This window comes from Tamandua tetradactyla, chromosome 5, assembly GCF_023851605.1.
Source record: "Tamandua tetradactyla isolate mTamTet1 chromosome 5, mTamTet1.pri, whole genome shotgun sequence".
Taxonomy (NCBI): domain Eukaryota; kingdom Metazoa; phylum Chordata; class Mammalia; order Pilosa; family Myrmecophagidae; genus Tamandua; species Tamandua tetradactyla.
Window position 1 is genome coordinate 19,522,412 of NC_135331.1, and position 14,424 is coordinate 19,536,835.

Below are 14,424 nucleotides of genomic sequence, written 5' to 3' on the forward strand. Positions count from 1 at the left end.
GAGCATTTCAGCCTTGTCTTGGTAATGATCAGGCAAGCGGCTCTACCCAGAATGCTCCACTCTCTGGGAAAGAAAACATTATGCCAACGCTTTACTCCTAGGATGGCTGTTTGTCCCTCCCTCTTCTTTTCAGAGGATATCACTCTTCTCTTTGTTTCTGAGTGTGGAATGGGGATGAGAACTGACGTTTATTTTGATTTCTGTATGATTTAAAGTAAAATAAAGGGTTGGGGGGAAATCAAACTGTACAAAAGAGCACCAGTGTAAAGTAAGTCACCACCTCTTCCCTGGTATCTTCCCTGCAAGGTGGCCTCACACGGGTTGAATCTCTTGACTACAGAACCCCGCCTCCCCTCATTAGCCCTTTTTCTAGGATCTCTCTCCTCCAAGGGACCACTCCCTTCCCTTGTCCCATGAGAGTTAGGAAGGGTCACAGCTTCACTGCTTTTAGCTCTGGGTTACTGCCCTTCCTTTTTGTTCCACTACACCCACATCTGTGGACACAGTCCTTTCGTAAGGAAACCCTCCTAATATTATCCTCGTTTGAATTCCCCCTTGTGTTCTCTTGGAGCCCTGACTAATGGACCCCCCCAATGCCCTCTCATTCCTACTGTGTCCCACATCACGGCAAGCAGCAGTAAAATTTCTTGTGTAGTGTCAAGAGTCTCTCTCCCTCCTTCCCTCTCCCCCACCTCCTCTCTCTATCTAATAAAAATGTCAGTATATGACATACTTTGTTTTGTTCCTGTAAAAAAAGTTAACAATACATCTTAGAGATAGTGCTGGATGTTTTCTATGTGCACAGCCTCTGCCCAACCCACTCTCCACTCTTCTCCACCCTCTCTGTGCTTCTGCAGACTGACCTACATCAGCAGACTCCCTTCCCCTCTGGCTTCTGGCTAAACTTTGCCAATCGGAGACTCTGGCAATACAAAAGATGGAGTGTGAGCATGGGGTGTGTGTCCCTTTCAAGACATTGGGCATCAGGCAACCAAGGACAGTACTCTCTGAAGAACAGGAAACAGATGAGCTGAGTCCAGTGATTGTTCCAGTTTATTGACTGAAGGGAGTTTCCATACTCGGCAGAGGGAGAGGAGATCCAGGCAGAACAGAGTCAAGTTGAGGAAATGAAGCTGAGAGTCCCAAGAAACTAAGGCATCTAGAACTCACAGGGAAGAGTGCTGGAAAAGAAAGAACTGCACAGACAAAGAACTCTGGAGCTCTGCAGAAGCTTCCAGAGTTTAGGAAAGAACCTCCCAAAAGGATGAGAGGAAGCAATTTCCAAATCTGGCGTAACACTAGGAACAGTGTCTCTGCCCAAAGACTGGATAGGTAAATCTCTCAATTTATCCGGTATCGAGTAGAATACTAAGAAAGACTTTCCTCCATGATGGGGCAAAATTGGACCTACATTAAATCTGCTTAATAAGGTTAAAAAAATCAAGACTTCACAGGATCAGATTTAACTGTGTCCCAGAAACAAATCTCATGAACGTTTATAGGAATACAAAAATATTCAGCATCCAGCAAGGTAAAATTCACAATGCCTGGCATCCAATAAAGAGTTATGAGGCCTACAAAAATTTAGGACAATCTAGCCCATAATAACAAGAAAAATAAATCAGTTGAAACTGCTCAGAACTGGCACATTAATTAGTAGTCAAGGATATTTAAATGGCTATTGAGTAAGTAGAGCCATTGAAGAGTTCTTAAAAGACCCAGATGAAATTCTAGATATGAAAACTACAATAACTGAAAAGAAAAATACACTGGATGAGAGTAACTGCAGGTTACACATTGCAGAGGAAAATGTTAGTGAACTTGAAGACTTAGAAATATCTGTTTTCTTAAGTACATTAGTTCCAGTTATTTTTAAGTCTGTGCCTGGTAACTCCAATCTCAGGATTATCTTTGAGTTTATATCTATTGTTTCGTGTTTCTCTTGGTTTTCTGATATCCCAGGCTGCTGCCAGTATACTGGTAATTTTTGAGAGACTGCCAGAGAATGTGTATGAAAAATAATAGAGTTGTTTTGAAGCTCTGAGTAATATTATCACCCTTTAGAGAACCTTTACTTTTTATTTTTGGAAAGTCTGTTAGAAGAGGGAAGATTACCTTAATTTAGTGTGGAATCAAGTTGATTTAAAGCTGTGTTTTAGTCTTGGCAAAGACTGGCCCATTTCCTGCTTACCATCATTCTTAAAAATATAGCCCATGAGGGAATTCTAGCTACAGTTTCAAGTGTTTATCCAGGCAGCTCCTTGGAGGGCTCTGAACTCCAAGTTTTATATTTCATCAATTTTTATATCTCTTAGTTATGATTTTCAGCTCAGCTTTTTAACTTCTTAGCCCCACACCACTTATGAATTCTCAAATACCTCAAGAGAAAGAGCTGCAAGATCTAAACCCACTTCAGTGCATTTCTCCCTTCTTTCCAGGAGCCTCACACCTCAAGTCCTAGCTGCTTGGTGTCTCTCTAATGCCTTCAAATATGCACAATAATATAAATATTAGTATGTGCATATGTGTGTGCAACCAGCTTCTCTACTTGTTCTCAGCAAAAAAGGATGGTCTGATAAAAACTAGCTCATCATGGTCAGAGAGAAAGTTTCACTATTCCTTAATATATGCAAAGTTTCTAGAAACTTTTTTCTAGAAAGTCTTTGTTTCCATTGAAGGGTGGAAGGGAGGGAGGAGGAAGGAAGACAGAAGGGCCTCTGAGGAGGACAGAGTGCTTGGAGCTAATAATGATAGCTAAAATTTCTTTTGTGGCTATTATATATTATGTTTCGTACATAAAATACATGTTTACATATATTGTGTATCTAAAATATATAAATGTTAATATATAGAGATAATGATGTCATTTATCTCCCCACATGACCCTATGAGGTTGATAATTTTATTCTTATTCTTTGTAAAGAGGAAATTGAAGCTCATATGAGTTAAGAAACTTGCCAGCCGTCATCCAACTAATACATGGAATTAAAAAGCAGGATGTGAATTCAGCTCTGTTTGGCTCAAAATCCCAGGGATTTCCTGCCTATCCTACCCTGCCTCAGTTTGTTGAATCCTCCCCTTCTGTGCCAGTTTGAAAGTATTATGTACTCCAGAAAAGCCGTGTTTTAATCCTGATACAGTCTTGTGGAGGCAACTCTTTCTTTTAATCCTGATTCAATACCATAGGTTGGAAACCTTGATTAGATTATCTTCACAAGGATGTAACGTGCTCAATGTGGGTGTGACCTTTGTTTAGATGGAGATGTGACTCTGCCCATTCCAGGCGGGTCTTGATTAGTTTACTGGAATCCTTTAAAAAAGGAACAGTTTGGAGAGAGTCAGAAATCACAGAAACTACAGAACTGACAGAGAGAGAGCTGACAGATGCTGACACTTGGAGAACAGAGACAAAGATATTTGGAGATGCTTGGAGCCCAGCAGACATCTCCATGAGATGTTAAGCAAGCCAGAACCCAGAGAGGGCCAAGGGAAGTAAAGAGATGAAAGCCAGCCCTGGAGAAGCAAAGTGAGGAACCCACAGGAACAGAGGCTGAAAGGAATGGAGCCCAGGAGCAAGGGACCAGCAGATGCCAGCCACGTGACTACCCAGCTGACAGAGGTGTTCCTGACGCATGGCTCTTCCTTGAATTAAAGTATCTTTCCCTGGATGCCTTAGTTTTGGCATTTTTATAAGCTTAGCTCTGTAAACTTGCAACTTATTAAATTCCCCATTTTAAAAGCCGCTCCAGATCTGGTATATTACATTCTGGCAGCTTGCAAACTAAGATACCTCCCTTAAATCTACCTCTCATGACCCTGCCAGTCAAAATGACCTGCCTCTTGGGCAAGGGTATATTTTTAAGTCCCAAAGAGGATTTTGGGAGTCTAGGACAGAACCCACCCTTAGGTGGAAAAGCATGAAATTAATCAGATCTCTTTCCAATGCGATGACAAAATCTTAGCTCAGAACAACCAGGAAAGATGGTAACAACCACCACAGCCACAAAAGAAGATTTATAGACTCCCATAAATGGTTTATTTTTTTTTCATATTGCTACAAACCCACCCAGTTCCAAGCATGCAGATTAATTCATCAAAATTCAGTCTCTTTCTTCAATTCTCTTCTCTCCAAACTGGCCTCATTTTTTGCTACAGAAAGGGTTTTCCCCATAACACACAAAAATGCCCTTGAACAGAGCCCAATTTGCATCCTTCTAGTTCCATGACTTAAAAGGAAGTCCCCTTTCCTATAAGAAAATAACCTCGGGAATGATTCTGATTGGCCCAATCTGGGTGACCTCCTCACTCTGTGTGTGTTTGTGGGGGGTGGGGGGGTGGGAATAGGGTTCTCTATCAGCCGCTTGGGGGATAACTCATTCCTGTGCACTTCACAAGAATCCCACGATTAGAAGGGGGGAAGACCGGCTCCCCAGCAGAATGGGGGGTACAGGACAGGCGAAAGCAGTCCATGTCCACTATGTAAGACCGTGGATATGTCCTGCCACTAGCCCCTCCCCAACCCCCAACAAGGGTGGATGCTCAGCTATAATTGATCGCAGGACTCTGCAACCAGTAAAGCACAATTCTACCCAGGTCTTGGAGCCTGGGTAAGAATAGATGGTTTCTTAAGCAGTAATAAGGAACCTGCTGAACAAAATGATGGACGCACTCATAAAGTGGGATCCCATTTGGCAAGTACTTTAAAACCATATTCAAAATGCCTGGGAACTTTGGCTTTTTACTTCATTGAAAATTTGGTGGTACCTCATTTTTAATTGTGTGTGTGTGTGTGTGTGTGCACGTGTGTGCAGTGTACTTTATTTATTTGTCTATTACCTGGTTCCAGAAAGGATGATTAAAACAAACCCAGGTCCCGGTTCCATCACCAGTGCTACTTGGGCAAGGATTCTTTGGTTCCTGGCTTGAGTTCCAGTCATTGGTGGGGACTCTTGTCCTTAGTTGACACATCGCTGGATCGTGCCGTGCCCTTTGCACGTGGTTCTGCTGACTGGAACACACTGTGCTGTGTATCCTTTACTTGTCCTGGAAGATTCCCTCTGGATGTCACTCCCCCAGTAAGCCTCTTCTTGCTGGATTGGGTGCTTTTGTTATGTGGTCTCCCATTGCCTAATATTTAATTTTAACTCACTGACTATGGAACCAGGCTGTAGGGTTCTTCTGTTATCCCAAAGCTTCTGTGAAAGCATACTATAGAGAACCTTGGGAAAATAGCAGTTTGAGGGCATACATAAATTGGGGTGGGGAGTGATGTGAGGTTGGAGCCAGGATGCTATAGGAAACAAGCTGGAGTGTGCAGTGAACTGGAAATTGTGAGGTACTTGTAATACATGAGAATGCTTGGTGGAGTATGCCTTCCAAGCTGCACTGGGAGCTTGAGATGTCTTATTTGGATGTTAAAGCAAAGGCTTTCCCAGAAGGCTGGAGTCCTTCTAGTCTTACAGGTGGGTAGAAAATCCCAGTTTTCTTGGCAGGCCTTAAGATTGTTCCCTTTAACCAAATTCTCTCTCCCTCTCTCTCCCTCCCTCCCTCCCTCTCTATCTCTCTCTCTCTTTCTCTCTCTCTCTCTCTCTCTCTCTCTCTCTCTCTCTCTCTCTCTCTCTCACTCACACACACACACACCACATTTCCTTTGAAGTCAAAGAGCATTAAGGCAACATCACAGAGTGCTGAAATAAATCTCTGAATTTGATGTCATAAAACCTGGGTTCTCAAACAACCTCTACCACTAACAGTTTTTAAATCCCCAGAACTTTAATTTCTTCACATGTAAAACAGGGTCAGTAATTCCATACTTCCCATCTAGCCTACCTTCCGGGATGCTGTGAGAGGAAGCATGTGCAAATGGAAAGCATTACTCATAGAAGTAGCTTCGGCCACACCCTACATTTCCAGTGGGGGAAAATTCACTAAGAATATGCCTGGAAGCCATGTTCTTCCCTCTGCTATTGCACCAGAGGAAATAGAGAGTGGGGAGAGGAAGGGGGCAACATGATATTTTCTCTCTTCATTTGCAAAGAGCAAAATTTGCCTCCTGTTCATAGGAGGTGGATTAGAGGACAGGATTGGAATGGATTGTGGGGCCCCAGCCCCAGAGGGGCAGTGGGGTGTATAGTAAACCTCTTTCGTCCAGTGAAGTACAGCGATCTGTGGAGGTGGCACAAGCACATGTTTTCCAGTGGTATTTCTTCCTGGCAGCAATTCATTAATAGATTGCCAGCCAGCAGGTGTCAAGGGACCCCAAAGTTTACTCTTGCCTAGGGCACCATAATTTGTAAACCCAGCGCTGACAATTCAGCAAAAATACCCCGAAGGAGTTCTTGGGTGCTAGATGTCATGCAGCAAAGCACATTAAAGATATTCAGAAAATGATGACTTTTCCAATAGGTTTTTAATGCCAAACATACGTATTACTGACTGAAATTTGAGGGTTTACCAAATTTTAAGATTTCACTTAAGCCACCCCAGCTGGTATCCAACACATTCCAAAATTTTTTTTCTATTTGATATGACTATTTTTAATTCCTTCAGATGCCTTTCTTTTTGGCAAATTGGGAGGAAGGAATGCCTGTCACTTCAGTTCCCTCAGCTCATATTTTTGGCATAAATCAACCCGGAATTAAGAATTAAACAATCACTTCATATCTCGGTTGTCAACTGCCTCACTGTTGGGGGATGTACTTGCAGATCTGAAAGCACGTGGGTCTCGCAGCATTTAAGGAGTGTGGGGAATGTGGAGAAACTCTGACATCCATTGGAACCACGGCGAGAAGGGGATTTGGGGACAAGCTCATCAAAGCATGCAGAAGCGCATATCAAAAGGGGAGAGTCAGAGTGCCTGGATAGAGAGCTAAGTCTCCAGGGCCAGGTTTGGGTCAATTCCCTGATCATTCCAGGTGACACTGGCCAAGATTGGGTTCCCCAGAAGCAGTTGCTGAGACAAGAACTTGTATATTAGCAGCTTATTTGGGAGGTGACGCAGGACACACTGGAAGGGGAGGAGGAGGGAAGCAGAAGCTGGGCGCACTCCTGAGGACAAAGGGACTCAGTCCTGCAGAGGACGGGGTTGGGGGGTGGCAGTGAGGGGGGGTGGAGAACATGCCACACAGACTACCAGCCCAAGGAGCCAAGAAGCAGGGGATGTACCCACAAGCTCCCTAGTCCCACAATCACCTTCTTCCCCATTGTTCTCATGGAAATCTTAATTGGTCAAAGGTTTGTTAACCTACTATTTTGCTCAGAAGCAGAACAGCTTCCTACAGCCTTTTGGTTCCAGAACTATACAAGGAGGTACCCAGGGAGCCACAGAAAATCCACAGGAGAAGCAAGGGATATTTTACACTTCCAAGGGAAACGCAGCAACATTTATCCAACATTGCTTGTGCTACCACTACTAGCTTGAGGTAGATCTGTTTTAATAGTAAACTGTGTTACATTCCTTTTGTGGTATCCTGTCTTTGAAAAGCTATGTTTTGGGCACTCACTGTGATAAAAAAAAAAAAAGTGAGTACTGCGTAAAAATCACTGTGCTACAGAAAACGAGGGTGCTGGTGTCTAATCTCGTTCCAAGGTGTGAGAAGTTGTGCAGAGCACAAGAGGTGCAAACATCCCAAGCAGATTGTGGCTATGTAAAAATAAAATATGGATACTATTTGTCTTTCAATTCATGTGTATTATTTTCTTCAAATGGATATACGTTGCTAGTAAATAAATCATGATTAAGTTCTGTGAGCCTAAGCACTTAGTAAATGGGATTCTTAGATGTATCTTTTGGCTCAGGAGTGCTGTGAAAAAAATTACTATAAACCAAAAAGGTTTAGGAACTTCTGCTGCAGCCAGAGGAAGCTCGTGGGCAGAAAGGTAGCAGGGAGCTCTCCTTGGGAACTGTGAGTAGTGAGGGAGCATGGACTACATGCTAGGGTCTGCTACTGTTTTAGTTTGCTAATGCTGCTGGAATGCAATATACCAGAGATGGAATGGCTTTTATAAAAGGGAATTTATTAAGTTACAAGTTTACAGTTCTAAGGCCATAAACACCTCGAAACTAAAACATCCAGGGAAAGCTACCTTGACTCAAGAAAGGCTGATCTGGTAGAGCTTGTGGCTGGCATCTGCTGGTCCTTTGGCTTCTCACATCAAACAGCTTACCTGGGGGGATATTTTCTTTCTGCACCTCCAAAGGTCTTTTGACTGCTGTGTTGACTCTGAAGTTTTTGCCAAAATGGTTCCCTCTTAAAGGATGCCAGTAAGGAACCCCACTTCTTTTTTTGCCTTCTGGTACTGTCTTGCCCAACTTTAATAGGCAACCCAGGCCTGAGGAGAGTATATTCACCAAAGGCTCAGAAACCTCAGGAATGAAGATTGGGAAGCTGCCAGGATGTGCAAGGGGAGAACTGAGGGAGAGGAGAATTCAGAATGGATAGAGAAGGGAAACAATGAGCAGAGCACCGTTGTAGAACCAAGACTGGTGGCAGGGATGGGAGCCATAGCTTATCACATTGCCCCTCAGAAACGAGGCCCATAGGAACCATGGAGGAGCTGCTCCTCACACGTACATTGTGAAGAGGATGTGTGCAGCACAGAAGACGGCCGTGGAGGTGTCCAGCTCAGATCTCCCCCCAGGAGAATGCAACAGGAAGCACAGTTGACTCTCAGCCCCTGCATCTTTGGAGCCACAGTATGCTTTGTCCTCTATACACCACCCCAGCTGCTCCTAGCCAGTCCCTGAGTGGAGTTCCTAAAACCAGGCCATGCCTGCCCAACGTAGGATTCATCGAACAGGCACCTTTGCTCAGGGGCTCCCCATCAGCATGGCCAAGACTTTCTCAGAACCGTGCCATAGTGTGTGTCTCTGCCCACCCAATCCTTCCTTCTTTGCTTCCGCAGATGCCCCCTGTCAACTCCTTCACTCTCCCCCTTTATCCTTCACTAGCATTTCCATCAATAGATCTCTCACATATCTAATCCCATCTTGACATCTTGGAGGATCCCAATTGACACATCCTCTTATATACTCTTTCATTAGGTATATGTTGTTGGAAGGCTCCATGATGGCAAGTTTTTCTTATTAACCCTAGTTGAACCCAAAACCATATCTCTCTAGAAAATATTTTGATTCATATGATCATAAAATAGCAATAGCATTTACTGAGTACTTTTTATATGCCAGGTGCTGTGCTGAATGTTTTATGTCAATTTAATGTATATACTATTATCCCCATTCTCTAATGAGAAAACTACAGCCTTGAGAGGATTAGTTACTTAAGGTAATTTATGGCTGGTAAGAAGCTGCGTTGGGATTTATACACTGACGTAACTAGAACCCTAACATGGGTTGAATTGTGTTCCCAGGATTAAAGTCCTAATGCCCCGTAACTCAGAATGTGAATTTATTTGGAAATAGAGTCATTACAGATGGAATTAGGCAAGTTAAAATGAGGTAATAGAGGAATAGGGTGGGGTCTTAATCCAATTTGACTCCTGTCCTTTAAAGAAGGGGGAGGAGACGCGGGATGGGCAAGGAGAAAAGAAGGCCATGTGATGATGGACGCAGAGACTGAGCTATGCCACAAGCCACGGAACCCCAAGGATTCTGGCTTCTCTTAGAACCCAGGAGAGAGACCTGGGTAGATTCTCCCCTGCATACTTCTGCAGGCGCATGGCCCTGCCAGCACCTTGACACCTTGATTTCAGACTTCTGGCCACCAGAACTGTGAGACAATAAATTTCTGTTGTCTTAAGCCCCCCAGTTTGTGGCACTCTGCTATGGAAAATCTGAGAAACTTAACAGTTTTTGGTTCTGGGAAGCGGGAGGCCACTGTAGCAAATACCTAAAACTGTGGACATGGCTTTGGAATTGGGTATCAGACAGAAGTTGGAAGGACTTTGGCGTGTTTGCTAGTAAAAGCCTAGAAGACGGAAATATGGGCGCTAAAGGGGATTCTTGTAGGGGCTCAGGATTAAATGAGGAGGGCCGAAGAGAAAGCTTTTTATCATCTTACAGAATGCATAGAATCGCTTCTCAGCCTTTTGGCTGAGATCAAGTGAGATCAAGTGCAGAATACATAGACTATCAGGAACTGAAAGATGGTGATCCTTTCAAAACCAAACTCCTAGCCTTCAAAACCAAAGGGCAACGAGTTGCCCCTTTTTCATGCCACCCTCTTTGTGGTTCTTTGTTACTGCAGCCCTAGGGTGCTAAGACATGTTCCGTATTGACTCTCAACCTCTGTTTGGGAAGAGCCTTGATGTCATCTAGTCTGACAGCTCACGGGGTAATCTGAGCCTCCTCCACCCTTTGAAAGCCCGTGAGCGCCTGGTTGAGCAGCACTAGCACTGAGCAGCCCATTCCCTCCACATGGGACACACCCATTTATAGACAGAGAAGGGGCAAAATGGGCATTGGGTCTTTCGTGGGTGGTAGGCTTCATACTGCCATCATTTCACTTTATCTTCCCAACTCTATGCATGTTGCCAGACCTTTGCCCAATGCACTTGTTCTAGTTTGCTAGCTGCCGGAATGCAACACACCAGAGACGGATTGGCTTTTAATAAAAGGGGATTTATTTTGTTGGTTCTTCAGAGGAAAGGCAGCTAACTTTCCACTGAGGCTCTTTTCTTACGTGGAAGGCACAGGATGGTCTCTGCTGGTCTTCTCTCCAGGCCCCTGGGTTCCAACAACTTTCCCCGGGGTGACTTCTCCAAAGGCCTGGGCTGAGCTGCAAGTGCTGAGATGAGGAATGCTGAGCTGCTAGGCTGTGCTACATTGCGTTCTCTCATTTAAGCACAAGCCAATTAAGTTAAACGTCACTCATTGCAGCCGACACGCCTCCTAGCCAACTGCAGATGTAATTAGCAACAGATGAGGTTCACATACCGTTGGCTTATGTCCGCAGCAACAAGATTAGGTATGCTCACCTGGCCAAGTTGACAACTGAATCTAACTAACACAGCACTCAATAACCAATTCCTGAGACACCGGGGTTTCAGAGAGAGAGAAGTTTATTACTAGGCATGGAGTAGGAGAGCAGATGACCTCTCAGCCCAAAATCTGTCTCTCTGAACTGCAGAAATTCTGATAGTTTTATAGAATTAAATAAAGGATGGGCAGTTTTAGGATAATGAGCAGAGTGGTTCCAGATAATGTAATTAGAGGGGTCTAATTATTGAGCGTGTGCAGATTGATTACATGCTTAGTCACAGAATGTATGTAAGAAAATGGTAGCCTTAATTTGATGATGGGAGTGATTTTTAGTATTATAATGAGGTAGAGGTGACTTGTAGGTTAAAGTCTAAGCTACTGTGCATGTCAGGCGGGCCCCATTTATTTAGATCCAGTCTCAGTTATCAAGATGACTTTGGACTTGGGGTGGGTTAGTTCTGGGCTGACCCAGGACCCTTCGTTAATAAACATTAGGTCTGTCTTCAATGATTACAAGGCTCTAAAGTTGAAATACGGGATAACTGAATACAAACGAAGGTTAGTCACAAGGTTTTTCCAATCACAGGGGCAGACGATAGGACCAAACAGTCATTATCAGAGATCAAGGCAGCTGGATTACAATTTAGAGATTTCAAGTATTTCCATTCTGTCTACTCCAATCTACCAGAAAGCAAAAAGGAATATTTATGTAATGAGTCAGTAATCAAAATCACCCCTTAAATCCTAATCTCTCCGTTACATGAGCTGGGCATAACCATCACCATTTTTATACATGACGAGGTTGAGACTTGCAGAGGGGAAGTGACTTGAACAGAGTCTCATCGCCAGCAAGTGGCAGAATCAGGATTTAAACACAGGTGTCTTCAACTCCACAGCCCTTCTACTTCCAAGGGTCACATGGATCTGGCAGGGGAGCATTAATAACAAAAGCAGTAAGAGCTAGCATTTATTGAGCACTTTTTTGGTGCTAAGAATTGTGCATCATTGGATTACCCCATTTGATTCTCATTGCAGTCCTATAGGATAATTAGCATTGAGGCTGCTTGGTGACCAAGTCCATCCGACTCCAGAGCTCACCCCTTTTAAAATGATGCTCCACTACACAAGCTTTTCCTCCTGTTAAGCAAACATCCTCCTCCTGCCTCCTTGGCTCATATAGAAATGGCTGAATCCTTCACCAAACCAGTCTCTCAAAGCCCTCTGAAGACAGCTCTTTGTTCTGCTTGGGGCTGAATCCTTCCCACTCTCTCTTGTTTTCTTATCCTCTCTCTTCCAGGGGCACATTTTCTGAAAACGATTCAGTTTATCTGCCTCTTTCTGAAAGTGCTCGCTGATTGCTTAATGCTGCCCACAAAGGAAGCCCGAAACCGCAGCTCCTATGAAAGGTGGGGTCAGACTCAGCCTTCAGACAATGGCAAGAAAATAATGATTTCCAGGCATTTGCACGTGGGGTTGCGTGAGATATTTTGCATTCTATGGCATGTAATCCTGCAGTGAAACCTTAATAAGGAGAAGGTAAGGTGATTATGTGGTAAGGTAAGGTCATTATGTGGCCGTGATGACATCAGAATCTTCAGCAGCTCAAAGTTTAGGGATAAAATATGAATCTGATTGATCCCATATGGGATAATACAAGGATAAGGCAGGCAAATCAGAACATGTGCAATCAATCGCTGCCCCAGGGCTATTGGGGTTAAGTGAATTAATGCTTAGTGGAGCACCTGGCAGAGAGCAAATGATCAATAAATATTAGCTATTATTATTTTCTGCTATGAAATGAATGCTGTGCTGTGAGAATAGGTAATTCTTCCTGGGGAGGGCATGTCAGGAAATAATAAAAGTTACCACTTAACCAGGTCTCTCCATTTACTCAGACTTGATATAGATTATCTGCTTTAATCCTTGACAATCCTTAACACCTGTGGCAAATTATCCCCATCGTAAACATATGGAAGCAAAGGCGCAGCAGAGTTAGGCATCTTAATCTAACTAAGTGGTTAGGTGCCTGGGTTTGAGAATCAGATGATTCTGGCTTTGAATTCCAGCTCAGGCATTTGCTGTGTGACCTAAAGCATGTCATTCAACCTCTCTATGCCTTTATTTCTCAGTCTGTAAAAAAGGGTAATAGAGAACGTTTCTTAAAGGCTGTTTTGAGGGTTGAGTTAATATATTTAAAGTGTTTAGAACAGTATCTAGCACATTCTAAGCATCCAATAAATGCCATATAACCATATAATATATATGTATGTGCACACACATAGATGTTTGTGTGAGTATTTATGGGCTTTGAGGGATGAGTAAGAGTTTGCCAGGTGGAGAAAGGGTGTGGAGAGAAATAAGCATCTCAAGTTAAAGTAATTGAGAGGCTGAAGACGGATATTAACACTTCACATCCCAAACACAGGAAATCACTACTCGGTAAGCGTCAGAACAAGCAGTTTTTAAAGGAAGGGGTCGCTTTTAGTGGGAGGAGAAGAAGGATCAGGTCCTCAGGCCTGAGAGGGGAAACCAGACGAGTTCCCGCCCCGCCCCCACCAATCCCAGCCAATAGGGAAGCCCTCCACGGCGTCCCGTTACCCGGCAACCGATTTGGCCCCAGCCTTACAGTTAACCGCAGCTTGGTCTCCCTGGCAATGGGCGGCTGAGCCCCGCATCCGCTACCTTAGCTCCCGGTTCTTCCGGTGTTGTCGAAGGATGAGGACTCGGGGGCCCCTCAGTGGGGCTCCCTCACGCTTTGTCAGTGGAGTTTTATTTTTTTTAGTTCATATTTTATTTTGTTTATAGGAGAGAAATTAAAGCTTTCTGGAGAGGGGTAGGTAAGCTCATAAAGGACTGTAACTTTCTGAAAAGTAAATAACTCCAGGCTTGCCTGAGTCCACCCAGTCCGGACTTGTTCTTCCTGCTTGTGAGAGACCCAGACCACTTGCTTCCCATAACTCTTTGGACAGAAACCCCTTTGGGGTCCTTGTAGTTGAGAGTTAGGAGTCAGAAATTTCTGGAACTCTCCCACCTCTGGCCGCCGACCTAGCAGACTCTGGGTGAACCCTTCCCCGGAGGGCACAGGCTCAGCCCGAAGAACTTCAAAGATGACCAAGGTACCAGCCAACAAGAAGATGCAGAATTCGCCCAACTTGGGGGCCCTCTGGCCCTTTTATGCCTCAGATAATCTGACACAGGTAAGTCTCCCCTGTCCTGTCTGTTGAAACCCAACTTGTTTTTAAGAACAGGAGAAATGGGAATCAGCATCCAGACCAGCAAGGGACAGGGGAAGAGAGAATCACGGTGTAATTAACTTGTCGAGACACATCTGTGTTGCTATCAACGGTTGGTTTCCCATAAAAAATGAAACTGCGTGCCAGCACCGTGAGGTGGGCCATCCTGTTAGCCAATAATTCCAAAATGATGGAATAAATTGGCAGTGACACTGTAGAACATCAGAAAAGAATTAAGATGAATTGTAGGTG

At 44.0% G+C, this 14,424-nt stretch overlaps 1 protein-coding gene across 7 annotated transcripts in view; it reads left to right on the forward strand.

The window, feature by feature from the left end:
- The first annotated feature begins 13,547 nt into the window (after positions 1-13,547).
- Positions 13,548-14,424, forward strand: part of CCDC60 (coiled-coil domain containing 60) — a 208,678-nt gene continuing 207,801 nt past the window's right edge. For all 7 annotated transcript variants that reach the window (XM_077159974.1, XM_077159970.1, XM_077159976.1 and 4 more), the window contains exon 1: positions 13,548-14,136. In XM_077159974.1, the coding sequence (XP_077016089.1) occupies positions 14,047-14,136 (90 nt within the window). In that variant the 5' untranslated portion in view covers positions 13,548-14,046. The remainder of the gene's footprint in view (positions 14,137-14,424) is intronic.